This window comes from Colobus angolensis, unplaced genomic scaffold (assembly GCF_000951035.1).
Source record: "Colobus angolensis palliatus isolate OR3802 unplaced genomic scaffold, Cang.pa_1.0 Scaffold506, whole genome shotgun sequence".
NCBI classification, from domain to species: domain Eukaryota; kingdom Metazoa; phylum Chordata; class Mammalia; order Primates; family Cercopithecidae; genus Colobus; species Colobus angolensis.
This window is the reverse complement of record NW_012118555.1, coordinates 712,830-726,866: the sequence shown is the minus strand read 5'-3', so window position 1 is coordinate 726,866 and position 14,037 is coordinate 712,830. Positions and strand designations below refer to the sequence as shown.

At 37.7% G+C, this 14,037-nt stretch overlaps 1 protein-coding gene across 1 annotated transcript in view; it reads left to right on the top strand.

Annotated features, from left to right (window-relative positions):
• The window catches only part of PAXBP1 (PAX3 and PAX7 binding protein 1), a 35,607-nt gene that overhangs the window by 479 nt on the left and 21,091 nt on the right, over positions 1-14,037 (top strand). Inside the window, exons 2-9 of the mRNA XM_011960153.1 lie at positions 4-136; positions 1,551-1,679; positions 4,846-5,022; positions 7,014-7,235; positions 8,122-8,225; positions 9,264-9,481; positions 9,989-10,178; positions 13,907-14,030. Of these exons, the coding sequence (XP_011815543.1) occupies positions 4-136; positions 1,551-1,679; positions 4,846-5,022; positions 7,014-7,235; positions 8,122-8,225; positions 9,264-9,481; positions 9,989-10,178; positions 13,907-14,030 (1,297 nt within the window). The remainder of the gene's footprint in view (positions 1-3; positions 137-1,550; positions 1,680-4,845; positions 5,023-7,013; positions 7,236-8,121; positions 8,226-9,263; positions 9,482-9,988; positions 10,179-13,906; positions 14,031-14,037) is intronic.

The following is a 14,037-nucleotide window of genomic DNA, read 5'->3' as shown; positions in this document are numbered from 1 at the left end:
GGCCTCGGAGCTGAGGCCGGGGGCTGCTTCCCCAGTGGCGCGGAGCCCGGCAACGGGCTGAAGACGCGCAAGAGGCCTCGCGAGAACAAAGAGATGCCCCGGGCCAGCCTGCTCAGCTTCCAGGACGAGGAGGAAGGTAAAGTCCGCGCTTCGGGCGCCCTTAGACGGCCACATCCCCGACCCAGGCCCCAGTACCCGGCCCCCGTATTCTCTGGACGCCGAGCCCCCTAGCCCTGGAACGGAGTCCCCTGCCGCCCGACCGGCTGCGAATCTTCCCCAGCCTCCGGCCTTCTGCTCGGGCAAGGGACGCGTTCCCGCGCTGCCACCAGCCTTTTCTTAACCACCTCCTCTGCATCGTCTTCCTGTGCATTTCCTACTCCACGGGGCCGGAGCTCAGATCGGGCATTCTGAATGTTTCAGGGGAAATTCGGTGTTCTCTGTCCTGCCTCTTTTCTGCCTGGCGTGTTTCAGAGCCAACTTGGTGTGGGTCCCCTGGCTGCTCTTGGCATGCTTTCCGAGCCCACTGCAGGTCACTGCGCGCACACTTCTTGGATCCTCTGTCCAGGCGTCCTCGACCATGAAGGCCGGGTTTGTAATACTAGGAGAGGGAACAGAAGCCTGGAGTTGCAGCTCTGGTTCTGAGTGACCTTGGGCCAGTCCCTTGCAGTCGCAGAGCCTCAGTTTACCCATAAAACTAATTACGGGTAGCTAATACCCAGCCTTCTTCGCACTGACTTTGGGAACAGTGAAGCGAGACGGTGTAATAGTAAAAGCAAGGCAGTTCCTCCAATTCCTTGTGGGAGACCAGGCTGCAGTGGATTTAGATTGCTGATCTTAAATGAGCCTTAAATCTTTTCTTCTGACCATTTGAATGTGCATAACCCAATTAATTCCGTGTTACGAAGAAAGAAATTAAGTTTTGGAACTCTTACTTGCATTTTTATTCGAGACACTTTCAGGTTTCCAGTAAGGTAGGCAGTTTATCTTTGGCATTTCTGTTACTTTTTATTTGGTTTGTGAGGAGTACAGACAGATTTTTGTTTTTGAGATACATGAGCTATTTTTTAGAAGTATTTAGTACTTTTAAAATTTCAAATCAAAGAAAAGTGATTTGCTCTTACCTTAGCCTTAAAACAACTATGTTAGCTTATAGTGGATGTAGTTACTCAGAATTGACAGCACCTTTTTATTTTAGATGCTTTGTTTCAGATTCGTTAATAACTTGATGATGTGGTTTCTCAGAAACATTTTGAATGATTTTTTCCCCTCCTCAAATAGATGATTTAAGGAAGACAATAGGAAAATTTTGTGAAGTTACATGTGCTAGTCCTTTAAAAAGTCTCAAAATCTCATTACTTCACATTAAGTAATTTAGGAAGTTGACCTCTGTTTTTGAGAGCCTGTGACAGACTTGAAATAATTATACAATGAATTTGGCATATGAGAATATATACTTGGGAGAATTTGTCTGAACAGCACATAAGATCGTGTGAAAGAAGGGAAAATATTTTCAGAAAATTCTACAGACTTCATTTAATTTCCTTTTTAAGAAAATGAAGAAGTTTTCAAAGTGAAGAAATCAAGTTATAGCAAAAAGATAGTAAAATTGCTCAAGAAGGAATATAAAGAAGATCTTGAAAAATCGAAGATTAAGACAGAACTCAACTCATCAGCTGAAAGTAAGTACCAAAGTAATTGAATTCTTTTGAAATGACAAAATGAAAGCTCTTTCTCACAGTGATTTGCTATATATCTTCTGAACTCATTCAGTGGACCCTGTGGTTGTCAAGGGCCCTCATTGAGTAGCAATACAATTCTGTTATTTAATTGTAACACAACTGCTTTGTAAATGTATTTTTTAAAAAGACAGAACTGTTGCCACTGGAACATTTCTGCTGCAATGACTAGATTCTCTTACAGTTTTCCTTCTTGTGTGCAGACTGCTGTTGAACAGAGAAAGGTTTCTCATTTCAGCCTAAGACACAGGTTTATTCCTGTTCGAAGGAGTGTTGCGCAAATTCCTGTATTTGTGTTTTGTAGAGACAGATTTGCAATTTCCTTGGTGGTATTTCCACAGTGGATTTTATTCTTAGAGAACTTTTAAGAATGCCCTAAGTTTAATATTGGTATTACTTCCATTCAGCAGCCTTATCTGATACTAGATGAAGACTCCTTAGAATAATGAGGCAGTTGTATTGTACAGACATCTCTTACGTCTCTCAAAACCTCAGTTTAAAAAACTTTAAGCAGTTATTTTGTCTTTAGGAAAGTGGATCCAGTATAATATTCCATGATCTGAGTTATCCTCATGCAAATGCTGTTTTATTTTATGGAATTAATGAGAGAATCATGACTTTCCAGATTCTCACAGGCTTAATGTGAAAAAGTATGGCATTGTATCTCAAATTTACAATCTGGTTGTGAAGACAATATCTCATAACTGTGTAAGAGGACTCAGTGTTTGCCAAAATGTTCAATCAGTGTTCCAAAGAATAGCTACGCTTTCAGAGGAGAGAGGACTGCTTTATGGAAAAAGTGGGACTTGAAGATGGATCTTTGATAATTAAAATTCCGAAAGGGAAGGTATTGGGGTTATGATCAAGGATTAAAATGACTAAAGCCGTTTTGGAAAAGAACAAGTACCCTGACAGGTCTGAGTAGATGATTTGTGAAGGAAGTAGTTAGAGGTTTCATGTGAAAGACACGTTGACAGATTGTGAAGGATGTTCAGTATCCAGTAAGGGTTTACATTTGCTACAGTGGCTTGCCAAGATGATGACATGATAAATGCCTTTTGAAACTTTAGCCTGGTATTAATATGCAGCATGAGGAGAGATTGGAGGTCTAAAGCTGTTTAAACTCAAGGGCCAGCTTTGATCCATTAATAGTGGCTTTAAAAAGGTCTCACAGTTGAGCAAGAGTAAAGGCTTTTACTGACTTAGTAGAAAATTCTGGATGAGTTAAAAATGTTTTCTGTTGTTGTAGGGGGAGAAGTGTAAGGAAAGAATGATTTGAGAACCATTCCAAGGGAAGAATTGATAGGCTTGATGTACACTTTGCCATGTTGGATTTAAAAGAACAGTCAAATTTGAGCTTTTGACCTGGAGTGTCTTAATTCATTTTCTGCTCCTGTAACAGAATACTACAGACTGGGTAATTTATAAACAATAGAAGTTTATTTGGTTTACAGTTCTGGAGGCTGGGAGGGCCAAGAGAATGGCACAGGCATCTGCTAAGGGCCTTTATGTTGTGTCATAACATGGTAGAAGGGCAGGTGAGCCTCCAAGACAGAGAGAGAATATCCTGCCAAATTCACCCTTTTATCAGGAGCCAGCTCCTGGGATAACAGCATTAATCTCCTCAGGTTGTAACTGCCATTTAAAGGCCCCACCTGTTGATAGTGTTACAGTGTAATTAATTTCAACATGAGCTTTGGAGGGGACACTCAAACCATAGGGTGACTTGGTTATGAATAATTATATATAGGAATAGGGAAGGCAAGTGGAAGGAGGAATGTTTTTAGGAGAACTGGTTATTTTGGAGTCTAGGAGACTGCCTTATTTTCCCCAGAATTCTTGAGACCAGTTATTTATAATGAGATAGTAGAAGAAAGGTCAGGATAAGTGACAACTAAGAAAGGCCTGTTGTCATGATTGCTGTATTAAGTCTCTTTTCACGCTGCTGATAAAGACATACCCAAGACTGGGAAGAAAAAGAGGTTTCATTGGACCTAGAGTTCCATGTGACTGGGGAGGCCTCAGAATCATGGCAGGAGGTGAAAGGCACTTCTTACAAGGCGGCAGCAAGAGCAAATGAGGAGGAAGCAAAAGCGGAAACCCCTGATAAACCCATCAGTTCTCGTGAGACTTATTCACTGTCATGAGAATGGCACGGGAAAGACCAGCCCCCATGATTTAGTTACCTTCCCGTGGGTCCCTTCCACAACACGTAGGAATTCTGGGAGGTACAATTCAAGTTGAGATTTGAATGGGGACACAGCCAAACCATATTAGTTGCCATTTATTGTTGGGTTTAGAAATGGAAACAAGTGTGAAGTTTAGGAAGCCATCTCCGACCTCTTCCTTCCTTCTACCCTCACCTAATTCTGATACTCCACTCACCAGATAACTCCAATTAATGTCCTCCCTGAAGGCACAGTCTGATTGTATTATAGATTGTCATTGTTAACACTGAAATGAAGGTCTGTCATTGACAATCAGAACTCTTCCTACCTTCAACCCTCTTTAGTAGGCAATTAACTTCAAAATAACCACGGTATTGACTTGAGAACCCCATTTTCTGATATTCTTAAAATAATGAGTTCAATTTTTAACTTGAATTTGAGTGGAAGTAGCCAGTGAGTAGAGATGTAGATTTGGGGGTAGTGCTTATTGCGGTGATAATTAAAGGTGAGTGGAATTGATGAGGGAGCCTTATATAAAGGAAAAATTCCTGAGGACCAAAGACTTCCACTCTAGTAAGCCTACATGTAGAGGAAGGGATTTACCAAAGAGATAAAAGAATCAGAAAGGCCAAAGAGGAAAAGGGAAGAAGGTTTTGGAAGATGATGGTCGCTTGTGTGAACTAGTACAAGAAAATAATAACAGAGTATTATTTTTACCTAATCCTGTCTGTTATGCTATTTCATGCTCATGCACTCAAGAGTTTTGAGTTTTTAATAAACAATCAAAACAATTCAAGCTTTACTGGATTGAGCCCATAATTGAGTGAAAAGTTCCTTTTTTAAAAATTAAATATTTTTTAAATGATGTCAATACCATAGAAATAAGCTTTCTTAATTTATGAATTTTATTTTACATATATTTTAATTCTTCAAAAATTTAGGTGAGCAACCTTTGGACAAAGCAGGACATGTTAAGGATACAAATCAAGAAGATGGAGTTATCATCAGTGAACATGGTGAAGATGAAATGGATATGGAAAGTGAAAAAGAGGAAGAAAAGCCAAAGACTGGTGGAGCTTTTTCAAATGCTTTATCTTCATTGAATGTCCTCCGTCCAGGTGTGTACTCAAAAGTATTTCTCAGAAGTAAACCAAACCTGCAAGAATGGGCCATCTTTAAAGATGATTATTAAGAAGGAGTTAGCTAAGTCGTGTTTCTTATTATGACATCGCTGTTTGAAGAGGGAGTTTTTCCATTTGCAAATATAAAAAGTAGGAGAACCAGAAGTTTCCCAACTTTTCCAAGTTTATTCACAGACAGGTAATTTTATTTTGCAAATGAGTCTTCAAGTAAGTGGAAAAATGGTCCTGTAATCCTTTTTAATGTATCAGATTAAGACTGACTTAAGTTTCTTCTGAACTGCTGCTAAGAGCAAAACCAGTTTCTGTTAGGTTTTTTTGTTTGTTTTTGTTTTGTTTTGTTTTGTTTTTTTGAGATGGAGTCTCACTCTGTTGCCCAGGCTGGAGTGCAATGGCACGACCTTGGCTCACTGTACCCACCACCTCCCGGGTTCAAGCAATTCTCCTGCCTCAGCCTCCTGAGTAGCTGGGACTACAGGCAACCACTACCACACCCGGCTGATTTTTGTATTTTTAGTAGAGATGGGGTTTCTCCATGTTGGCCAGGCTGGTCTTGAACTCCTGAACTCAGGTGATCCACCTGCCTCGGCCTTCCAAAGTTCTGGGATTACAGGCGTGAACCACTGCACCCGGCCTGATTTCTGTTTGTTTTATGTCCATACTCCTTTTCACTTTTCTGCAAAAAATAGTTTGCAGGTCTAGCCACTGGCTAATCCGCTTTTGAATAAATAAGTGCTCAGTAGCCAGATTTAAATTATGAAGCAGTACCATTTAACTCCTGTTAATGTTTATACAATTTAAAAACATGCTACTCTGGGCTGTGAAAGTTGTAGTAAATGCTATACATATATCACTAGTGGGAGTCTAATTGGTACAGTCCTTATGGGAAACTCTTTGGCAATATGAATCAATAGATCTCAAAATATTCTTACTCTTGACCCAGTAATTTCATATCTAGAAATTTATCCCAAGGAAATAATGTTTTTATTGGAAAATTTGCAATGAGCAACATTTTCTAGCAGGAGGGGAAAGGTTCGTTAGTTAATTATAGTACATTTACTTGATAGGATATTATGTAGCTGTTAACGATTAGGCAAGTAGGGAGGCATTAATTTTTACTGTAGTCAGAAGGTCAGTTAATGTGTGAGGTAGATTATGCCTTATCCAGAAAATGTTAAGTCATTAAAAATTATGTTTATGGGGAACAATAGCATGGAATAAAGCTTATTATGATATGAGAAATAATTAGGTACAAAATGAAATATTTAGTATGTTACAGGTGAACTAAAAACTACTTGCAAGGGAAATGTAGTATACGTCATATAGTGCCTTTTCAGGGTCATGAGATTGTATTATTTTTATCTCTTCCAGCATCATAATACAGTTTTATAACTTTTTTTTTTTTTGAGACGAAATTTCGCTCTTGTTGCCCAGGCTGGAGTGCAGTGGTGCAATCTCAGCTCATACAACCTCTGCCTCCTGGGTTCAAGCGATTCTCCTGCCTTAGCCTCCCAAGTAGCTGGGATTACAGGTGCCTGCCACCACATCTGGCTAATTTTTTGTATTTTTAGTAGAGATGGGGTTTCACCATGTTGGCCAGGCTGGTCTTGAACTCCTGACCTCAGGTGTGAGCCACCGTGCCCGGCCACTTTTATTGAAGTGTAAAAATGAAGAATAAAAATTACGGTTAAAACAAAACTGCTTTGGTGAGTTTTTCCTTTTTACCCCGTCCCACTTTTTCCCATATATATTACCATTATATGTTCTTTTTAGTTTCCTCAGTGACTTTTATACTCCATTTAAACTCAATTAACAATCTTTCAGATTGCAGACACAGTGTGGGAAGGAGGTGCCAGCAGTTGAAACATCACTGTGATGAGGCTATCTTGGATTGTTGTACCTTTCATATTTTCAAGAAAATAGAAACTTTGCACCTCTCATACTGCCATATTCTTACCATTTGTTTCTAGGAGAAATTCCAGATGCAGCTTTTATACATGCTGCAAGGAAAAAGCGCCAAATGGCCCGAGAATTGGGAGATTTCACTCCTCATGATAATGAGCCTGGCAAAGGCCGCCTTGTTAGAGAAGATGAGAATGATGCCAGTGATGATGAAGATGACGACGAGAAACGCCGGATAGTTTTTTCTGTGAAAGAAAAGTCACAAAGACAAAAAATTGCCGAGGAAATAGGTAACTTGGTTTAATTGAATAGTAAGCCTATTGCATTGCCTTTGTTTGTTTGTTTTAAGGCAGAGTGTCATTCCATCACTTAGGCCAGAGTGCAGTGGTACAATCATAGCTCACTGCAGTGTCTTCACTTGTGGACTCAAACAGTGCCCCTGTCTCAGCCTCTCAAGTAGCTAGGACTACAGGTGTTTGTCACCACACCTGGCTAATTTTTTTATTTTTAATTTTTTTGTAGTTATGGGGTCTCACTGTGTCTAGTGTCTTAACTCTTGGCTTCAAGAGATCCTCCTGCCTTGGCTTCCCGAAGTGCTGGGATTACAGGCATGGGCCAGCGTGCCTCAGCCTCCCGAAGTGCTGGGATTACAGGCATGAGCCACCGTGCCTGGCCTCTAATGCTGTTAAATGTGATTTGATATTATAATCAAGTAAAAAGTATTTAGACTTATTAAATTTTATGTTAGAGGACTGTTCTCGGGTACAAGTATCTTATTGGAATTTTAAAAAACTATAATATTGAGATAACTAATGTTTATTGAACATTTATTGTGCAGCTGGTATTGTGCTTAGCAATTTACATGCATAAATTCATATAATTCTGTGTTCTTAGGAGGCGTTAGATTTTGTTCCCTTTATTGATGTCAACTTTACAGAGGTTAAGAAACACATCCAAGATTTTAACTATTACATTAATACTGCCTTTAGCTTCAAGGAATACTGTGTTTAAAACAGGCAAAGTTAGGACTACCAAATGAGAGAGGAGATCATATTAGACAATTTAGTAAGATTGAGTTAATAGTTTTGCTCAGTTCTTGTGAAATGTGAGGTCAGCATCTTTTACCTCTTTGCTGTTTGGGTGTTACTTACTTTTCTTTGTTACTCATGGCTGTAGGAATTGAGGGGAGTGATGATGATGCTTTAGTAACTGGAGAACAGGATGAAGAGCTCAGCCGATGGGAACAGGAGCAGATAAGGAAAGGAATTAATATCCCTCAGGTAAGACAAAAGAATTAAACTAAAAATTAAAAGTAGATTAAAAAGCCTTTTTTATCGAATCTTTGTCATTTCAAGTAACAAAATCCATGAGGATACACACACACACACACACACACACACCCCACACACACACACACACACCCCACACACACGCGTAGGCTTTTAGAAGAAACTGCATTATGTTCAGCTTTTTGCAGTCAGAATGATGGAGGAATTTCCAGTTTCTTCGATAAGTTTTTCTCAAAGTGGTCCTTCATTTTTAGCAGCATCGGCATCACCTGGTAGCTCATTAGAAATGCAAATTATCAGCCCCCGGAGACCTACAGAGTCAGAAACTTGGGGTGGTGGGGCCAGCAATCTTTGTTTAACAAGCCCACAGGTGATGCTGATGCACACTAAAGTTTGAGAACCATTGCTTTAAATGGATTTTTTTGTGTGTATAGCTTATTTTTTTGGACTTTAAGAATTATTTTGAAGAAGATGGATTTCTCAATAATACAAAAATTTGAGATGGATGAAAAATATCTTCCCTAATAGTTAAAACAATTTGTTTTATAAAAGTAAGTAATACAGTGAGAAAAATTGCATAAACATAAACCTATTTTTGTTACTAATGTTTTGAGGCAGAATTCGCATACATTTGGGTGAAGTTAAGAAAATGACGCAATAGAGAAAGTCTTGGACTGGATGTCAGGAGTTTTAGATTCTAATCTCTGGTTGCCCATTGATTCTGTGACCATGGGCAAGGCATTTATCCTCTTTCATTGATCAAAGGTAGCCTTAAATGATTTTTGATGTTCCTTCCAACTCTGAATGCTGTTTTTCTGAAAATTATTAGAAATAAATGTAGTGATTCCACCAAGAGATACGACATTCATTCAATCCTGCTTTTATCTAATTTTGAAGAGTTCTGCAATTATTACATAATGTTTGGCAAATAGGTATAATTTTTTGCTGATTTTTTTTAACCCTAAAGGCTTATTATTGTTTTCAAAGTTTTAACTACTGGATTTCATCTATATCCCATTTCCTTTCTAGGTTCAAGCCAGTCAGCCCACGGAAGTGAATATGTACTACCAGAACACTTACCAGACAATGCCTTACAGCTCATCCTATGGCATTCCTTATAGTTATACGGCCTATGGATCATCAGATGCCAAATCTCAAAAAACAGATAATACAGTCCCTTTCAAAACTCCCAGTAATGAGATGACTCCCGTTACTATTGATTTGGTAAAGAAACAGCTTAAAGACAGGTAGGGCAGATCAACTTCTTAAAGACCTGTCCGCTAGCTTTCTGTTCCCTCAGGCAACATGTAGTCTGGGGTAGCAGATGCAGAATATCAGCAAAGAAGATTCACTGGCCCAGCTTCAAAAGCTAAATAGAAGATGACTTCATACTTTGTTCTGCTACCTTCTTGGATTACTTCTGTGGAAGCCTCGAAAAGTTATAAAAAATGCCACTTCATGATCTTGTTGAAGACATTTCTGAGTTTCTACCTCTTGGACTCTGAAAAAGTGTAGTCACGCTATGGGGGGAAAAGCAAAACAGTGAGATTTTGGTTAGCTCACAAAACTGCGAAATCTGTAAACTGCCATTTTTTGTTTTTTGAGAAAAAAAGCAGTACAGATGAAAAGATGCCATTCCAAATATTTTTATGTTCTAATAGTGGAACTAAATGCATATTTTAATATTGCAAGAGTCCTAACAGCATAGACCTTTGGATGTAAATGTGTTATATTTATCCTTTTGTGTTCCTAAGGTTGGACTCCATGAAAGAATTGCACAAAACAAATCGACAGCAGCATGAGAAACACCTGCAAAGCCGAGTGGACTCTACCAGGGCTATTGAAAGATTAGAAGGGTCTTCTGGGGGTATTGGTGAACGGTATAAATTTTTGCAAGAAATGCGAGGGTATGTCCAAGACTTGCTTGAGTGTTTCAGTGAAAAGGTAAGAATGCAAAAATATTAATCTCTTTGAATAAGGCAAAATTAGGGAGGTCTCGGTGGCCTTGTGTATAACATTCTGTAATTCTCAGAAAGTACCCACTGAACTCAACATTAGAAGTGATGAAAAGTCATGTTTCATTTTTCTTCACTTCATTAGTGGCATTATCTCTTAGGTGCAATATAATACCTTTGTTGAAAACAGAAATAAAGATAATATCTTAAAGCACATTTAAATAAGACTTTGGAAAGTCTTATGTCAATATGGTGATAGATTATTATTGGCCTGTGCTGAATTCTTAGAAGATAAGGGACTCATCCAATAAAATTTTCTTTTATGGTTCAGGTTTAAACTTATTTTTAAGCTGTTTCTACAAGTAATTCTAAATATGCATATAAAGTTGCAAATTTTTATTAGATTTTTTTTTTTTAAACCCTGGGTGATTACCATGGTTGCTAATAGCTTTTATCTAAATAAGCCTATTTAGCCTTGATTCATTTCAGAAACCGTTCATTGGATATCATTTTTCTAAGGTTTCATTTCTCCCAAATTTTTTTTTTCCAATAGGATAGTCAGTTGACAAAATGTTTTGCATTCTTATACCATTTATTGTTTACATTTAAAATTAGGTGCACACAGCTAATTTCTCAAATGACCTCCTAATTGATTTTTTTCTTTAAGATAAAATCATTGGTTGAGGCACTGGTTTATAAGCATTCGTGGACTTTGCAGCCTTATCTTTAAAAAAAAAAATTTAAAGTGTGGTCCTTAAATATCCTGTCTGAACTTTGGATTGGAAGACACATTTCCCTTTGTTATTGACCATGTAGATTAGCTTAGAATCTGTAAGCATATAGTGTGGTTAAATATGTATTTCAACTTTTATTATCTCTGTTGATTACTTGAAACCAATAGCTGGGAAAAGAACATTGCCAGACTGTCTTCCTGATGGTTCTTTCTTCCCGATGGGCCTTTCTTCCTGATGGGTCTTAATGGTTCCAGTCAGTCTGTGGCCAGATTCAGGATGAGATAGCATTCACCATGTCCTCTCTGTAGGGTTTGTCATGTTTTGTCTTTATCACCCGGTTTCTGGAGAAGCAGCTGCAGCCTGAGTTATGATACCACTTGTGGTATATCAGTTGCTTAGGGTGGGGAAGAAGTATAGGCTTGTCTGTATTCCTCTGTGCCGGGAGCTGGAGTCGAGATTGGAAGTGGAACCTAAGTGTCAAGAGTTGACAGATGTGTCCTTCCTACTGGCAAAACTCTTCTGAGCCCAGTGGGCATGGTGGGAGCTGGTCTCGTAACTTTTGTGACTAGAGAAAGGATCTTTTTCTTACTTTGTGAGTTTATCCCTGGAGAGCTGCTTCTTGAAGTATCTTGGCGCTTGCTTCAGAACTTTCTTGAGTAAATTAAGATATTCATAATTGCAAACACAACTCTAAAAAATTTGACAGTAATATGGTCAGCTAGATCATACCAAAAGTAGGACAACCTAGTTTATAGTTTTTAATTGTTGAATTATTAGTGTACTTCATCTCTTGATTACCCTGTTCCTAGAGAAGTTTACTTCAGATTATGCTAACGTGGTTATACAGGGTCACTTAGATTTTTTGGATCAAATCTTAAACCTTATACAGTGACTACATTTTAATTAAAAGAGAGTTAGACATACCTTCATTTAAAGATGAGTATTATATTTCATTCTAACATTTTCATGTGTATTTCATTTTATTAAGTGTACTGCTTAGTTTAGATCTTTAGAAGATAATCTTAGAAAAAACAAAAAAGAGTACTGCTGAGTTGATAATATAAATTATTATATTGGAGATACTTAGAAATAATTGGATACTTTGAATCATTTTACCAGAAGAATATTATTTCAGAGTTAAACTGTAAAAAGATAAAGATCCCTTTTTTTCCGTCTTTGCTTATGAAAGTTTAGTTGGTTTTTAAACTTAAGTTTTAAATATTTGTAAATCATTTTAACTTGCCATTGTTTTTGTTTCCCTGTAATTATCTTTCTTGGGTTCTTTGCCTTAACTTTGGTCCTAAAATAGTAATAATTGGTAAGAGTTTTGAGTTTGGAGAGGATAAAGAAGTCGTCATGGTGCAAGACTCTTGAGATAAATCAATATTGTTAAGAAACTTGAATGAGAGCTGACAGTCGGTTTAGGGCTTTTATTCTCAGTAGAGTTTTTCTCTGGACCTCCAGTAAAAGGCATTCCAGTTAATCTAAAGAGAAAAACTACATTGTCAGGATCTTAACTATCCATTGCAAATTGTATTCTGTATGATGCCAGCTTAGGTGGGTAGTTCTTACAGTACAGGAGGCTTAACAATCTCTAGGACTAAAAGATAAAAGAATGCCTCTTAGGCTCATTTATCTTCAGTACTTCATGGTTTTTTTTTAAAAAAGTAATGAGGGCGTGGGGAAGTGTAAATGGCAATGTGATGGCAGTAATTGCTGAAAAAAAATCAGATTATAGTAAAATGTAATGATAGAGTCTCTGGACTCAGCTGTGAAGGATAATCATTGCAGATTTGGGGACATTGTTGCCCATGGTGTGGCATATTAAAGAGCAAAATAACTCCATTACTTTGACCTTTCTGTGAGCATTTGCTACTTTTGCAATGTAATCATGCAAGTATATAAAATTGCTTTTATTTACAGACATCTTTGTATTCCACCTGCCTTTTTTTATTTTCCATTTGCAGTCTGTTCAGTTCAGGAAGCTGCTATAACATTTGGTGCCAGTGTTCCCAAACTCTAAATAATGTGTTTTCCATTTGCACTAACCATCAGGAAACTAGAATTTCTGGTTTCCTCAGGTATGTGTAGTGGTCATTAGTGTTATGTGAAAGTTTCATAGCATTTGGCTATAACATAAGGTATTTATAAAGAGAAAGTTTTCTGTTTTAAGTTAGCTCTCATGTTCTTTTGTATTCTATATGAATCAAGTAAATGCTTTAGGGATATTAACCTGGAAAAAATTATTGACTTTGTAAGCTCACAATTCATGTAAAGAAATTTTTATAAAATATGGAAGAATTTAAATATTTGACAGGAAGAGGACAACTTTCTAAATTTGCGATATATTGATTTCAGAGAGGTTAGTGATAGCTAGAAATTTTATTTGCCCTAATAATTATTTTGTTTACATTAAATAATTTGTAATAAAGGTACAAAATAGTTAACAGATTACTGTCACGTACTTGGTACGTATGAGTGGCAGAGCAACTGAAATATCCAAAACTGGAGAATTAGCAGACTTTTGTTCTTACCTACTCATAGAGCCATTGCACTTTTTTGGTATTGCACAGTGATAATGTTTTACTTTGAGCTACAAAAATCGCAAGGCAGATAATGCTGCTGGAAAATTAAAAATAGGTATTAAAAAGACTTCTAAGTACTTAAATATTCTCTAAAGGAAAAGCTCTAAAATTGTTGACATTTCTTTACTTGTTCTGTGAATACTGAAGTGCTACATTTCTTAACTAACGTTTGCTCCAATAACTAGGCACTGGACATTATAGCTCTATGCATGGATTAAAAGAAGAAGTGTCGTTTCCCAAATGTAAAACTGAATTTGCTACTTGTGTGCTGTTGGGGATTCATGATTATTCTGTCCATAGAGAGGGTACTTTTTCAGAAATCCGGAAATAGGATGGAACCCTCAAATAAGTAAGCAGCTGAGGAGTTTGGTGTTACGGAGTGTGTTGTATTTTTACAGGTGCCACTGATTAATGAACTTGAATCAGCAATACATCAGCTGTACAAACAGCGAGCTTCCCGCCTTGTCCAAAGACGACAAGATGATATTAAAGATGAATCTTCGGAGTTTTCAAGCCATTCAAGTCAGTC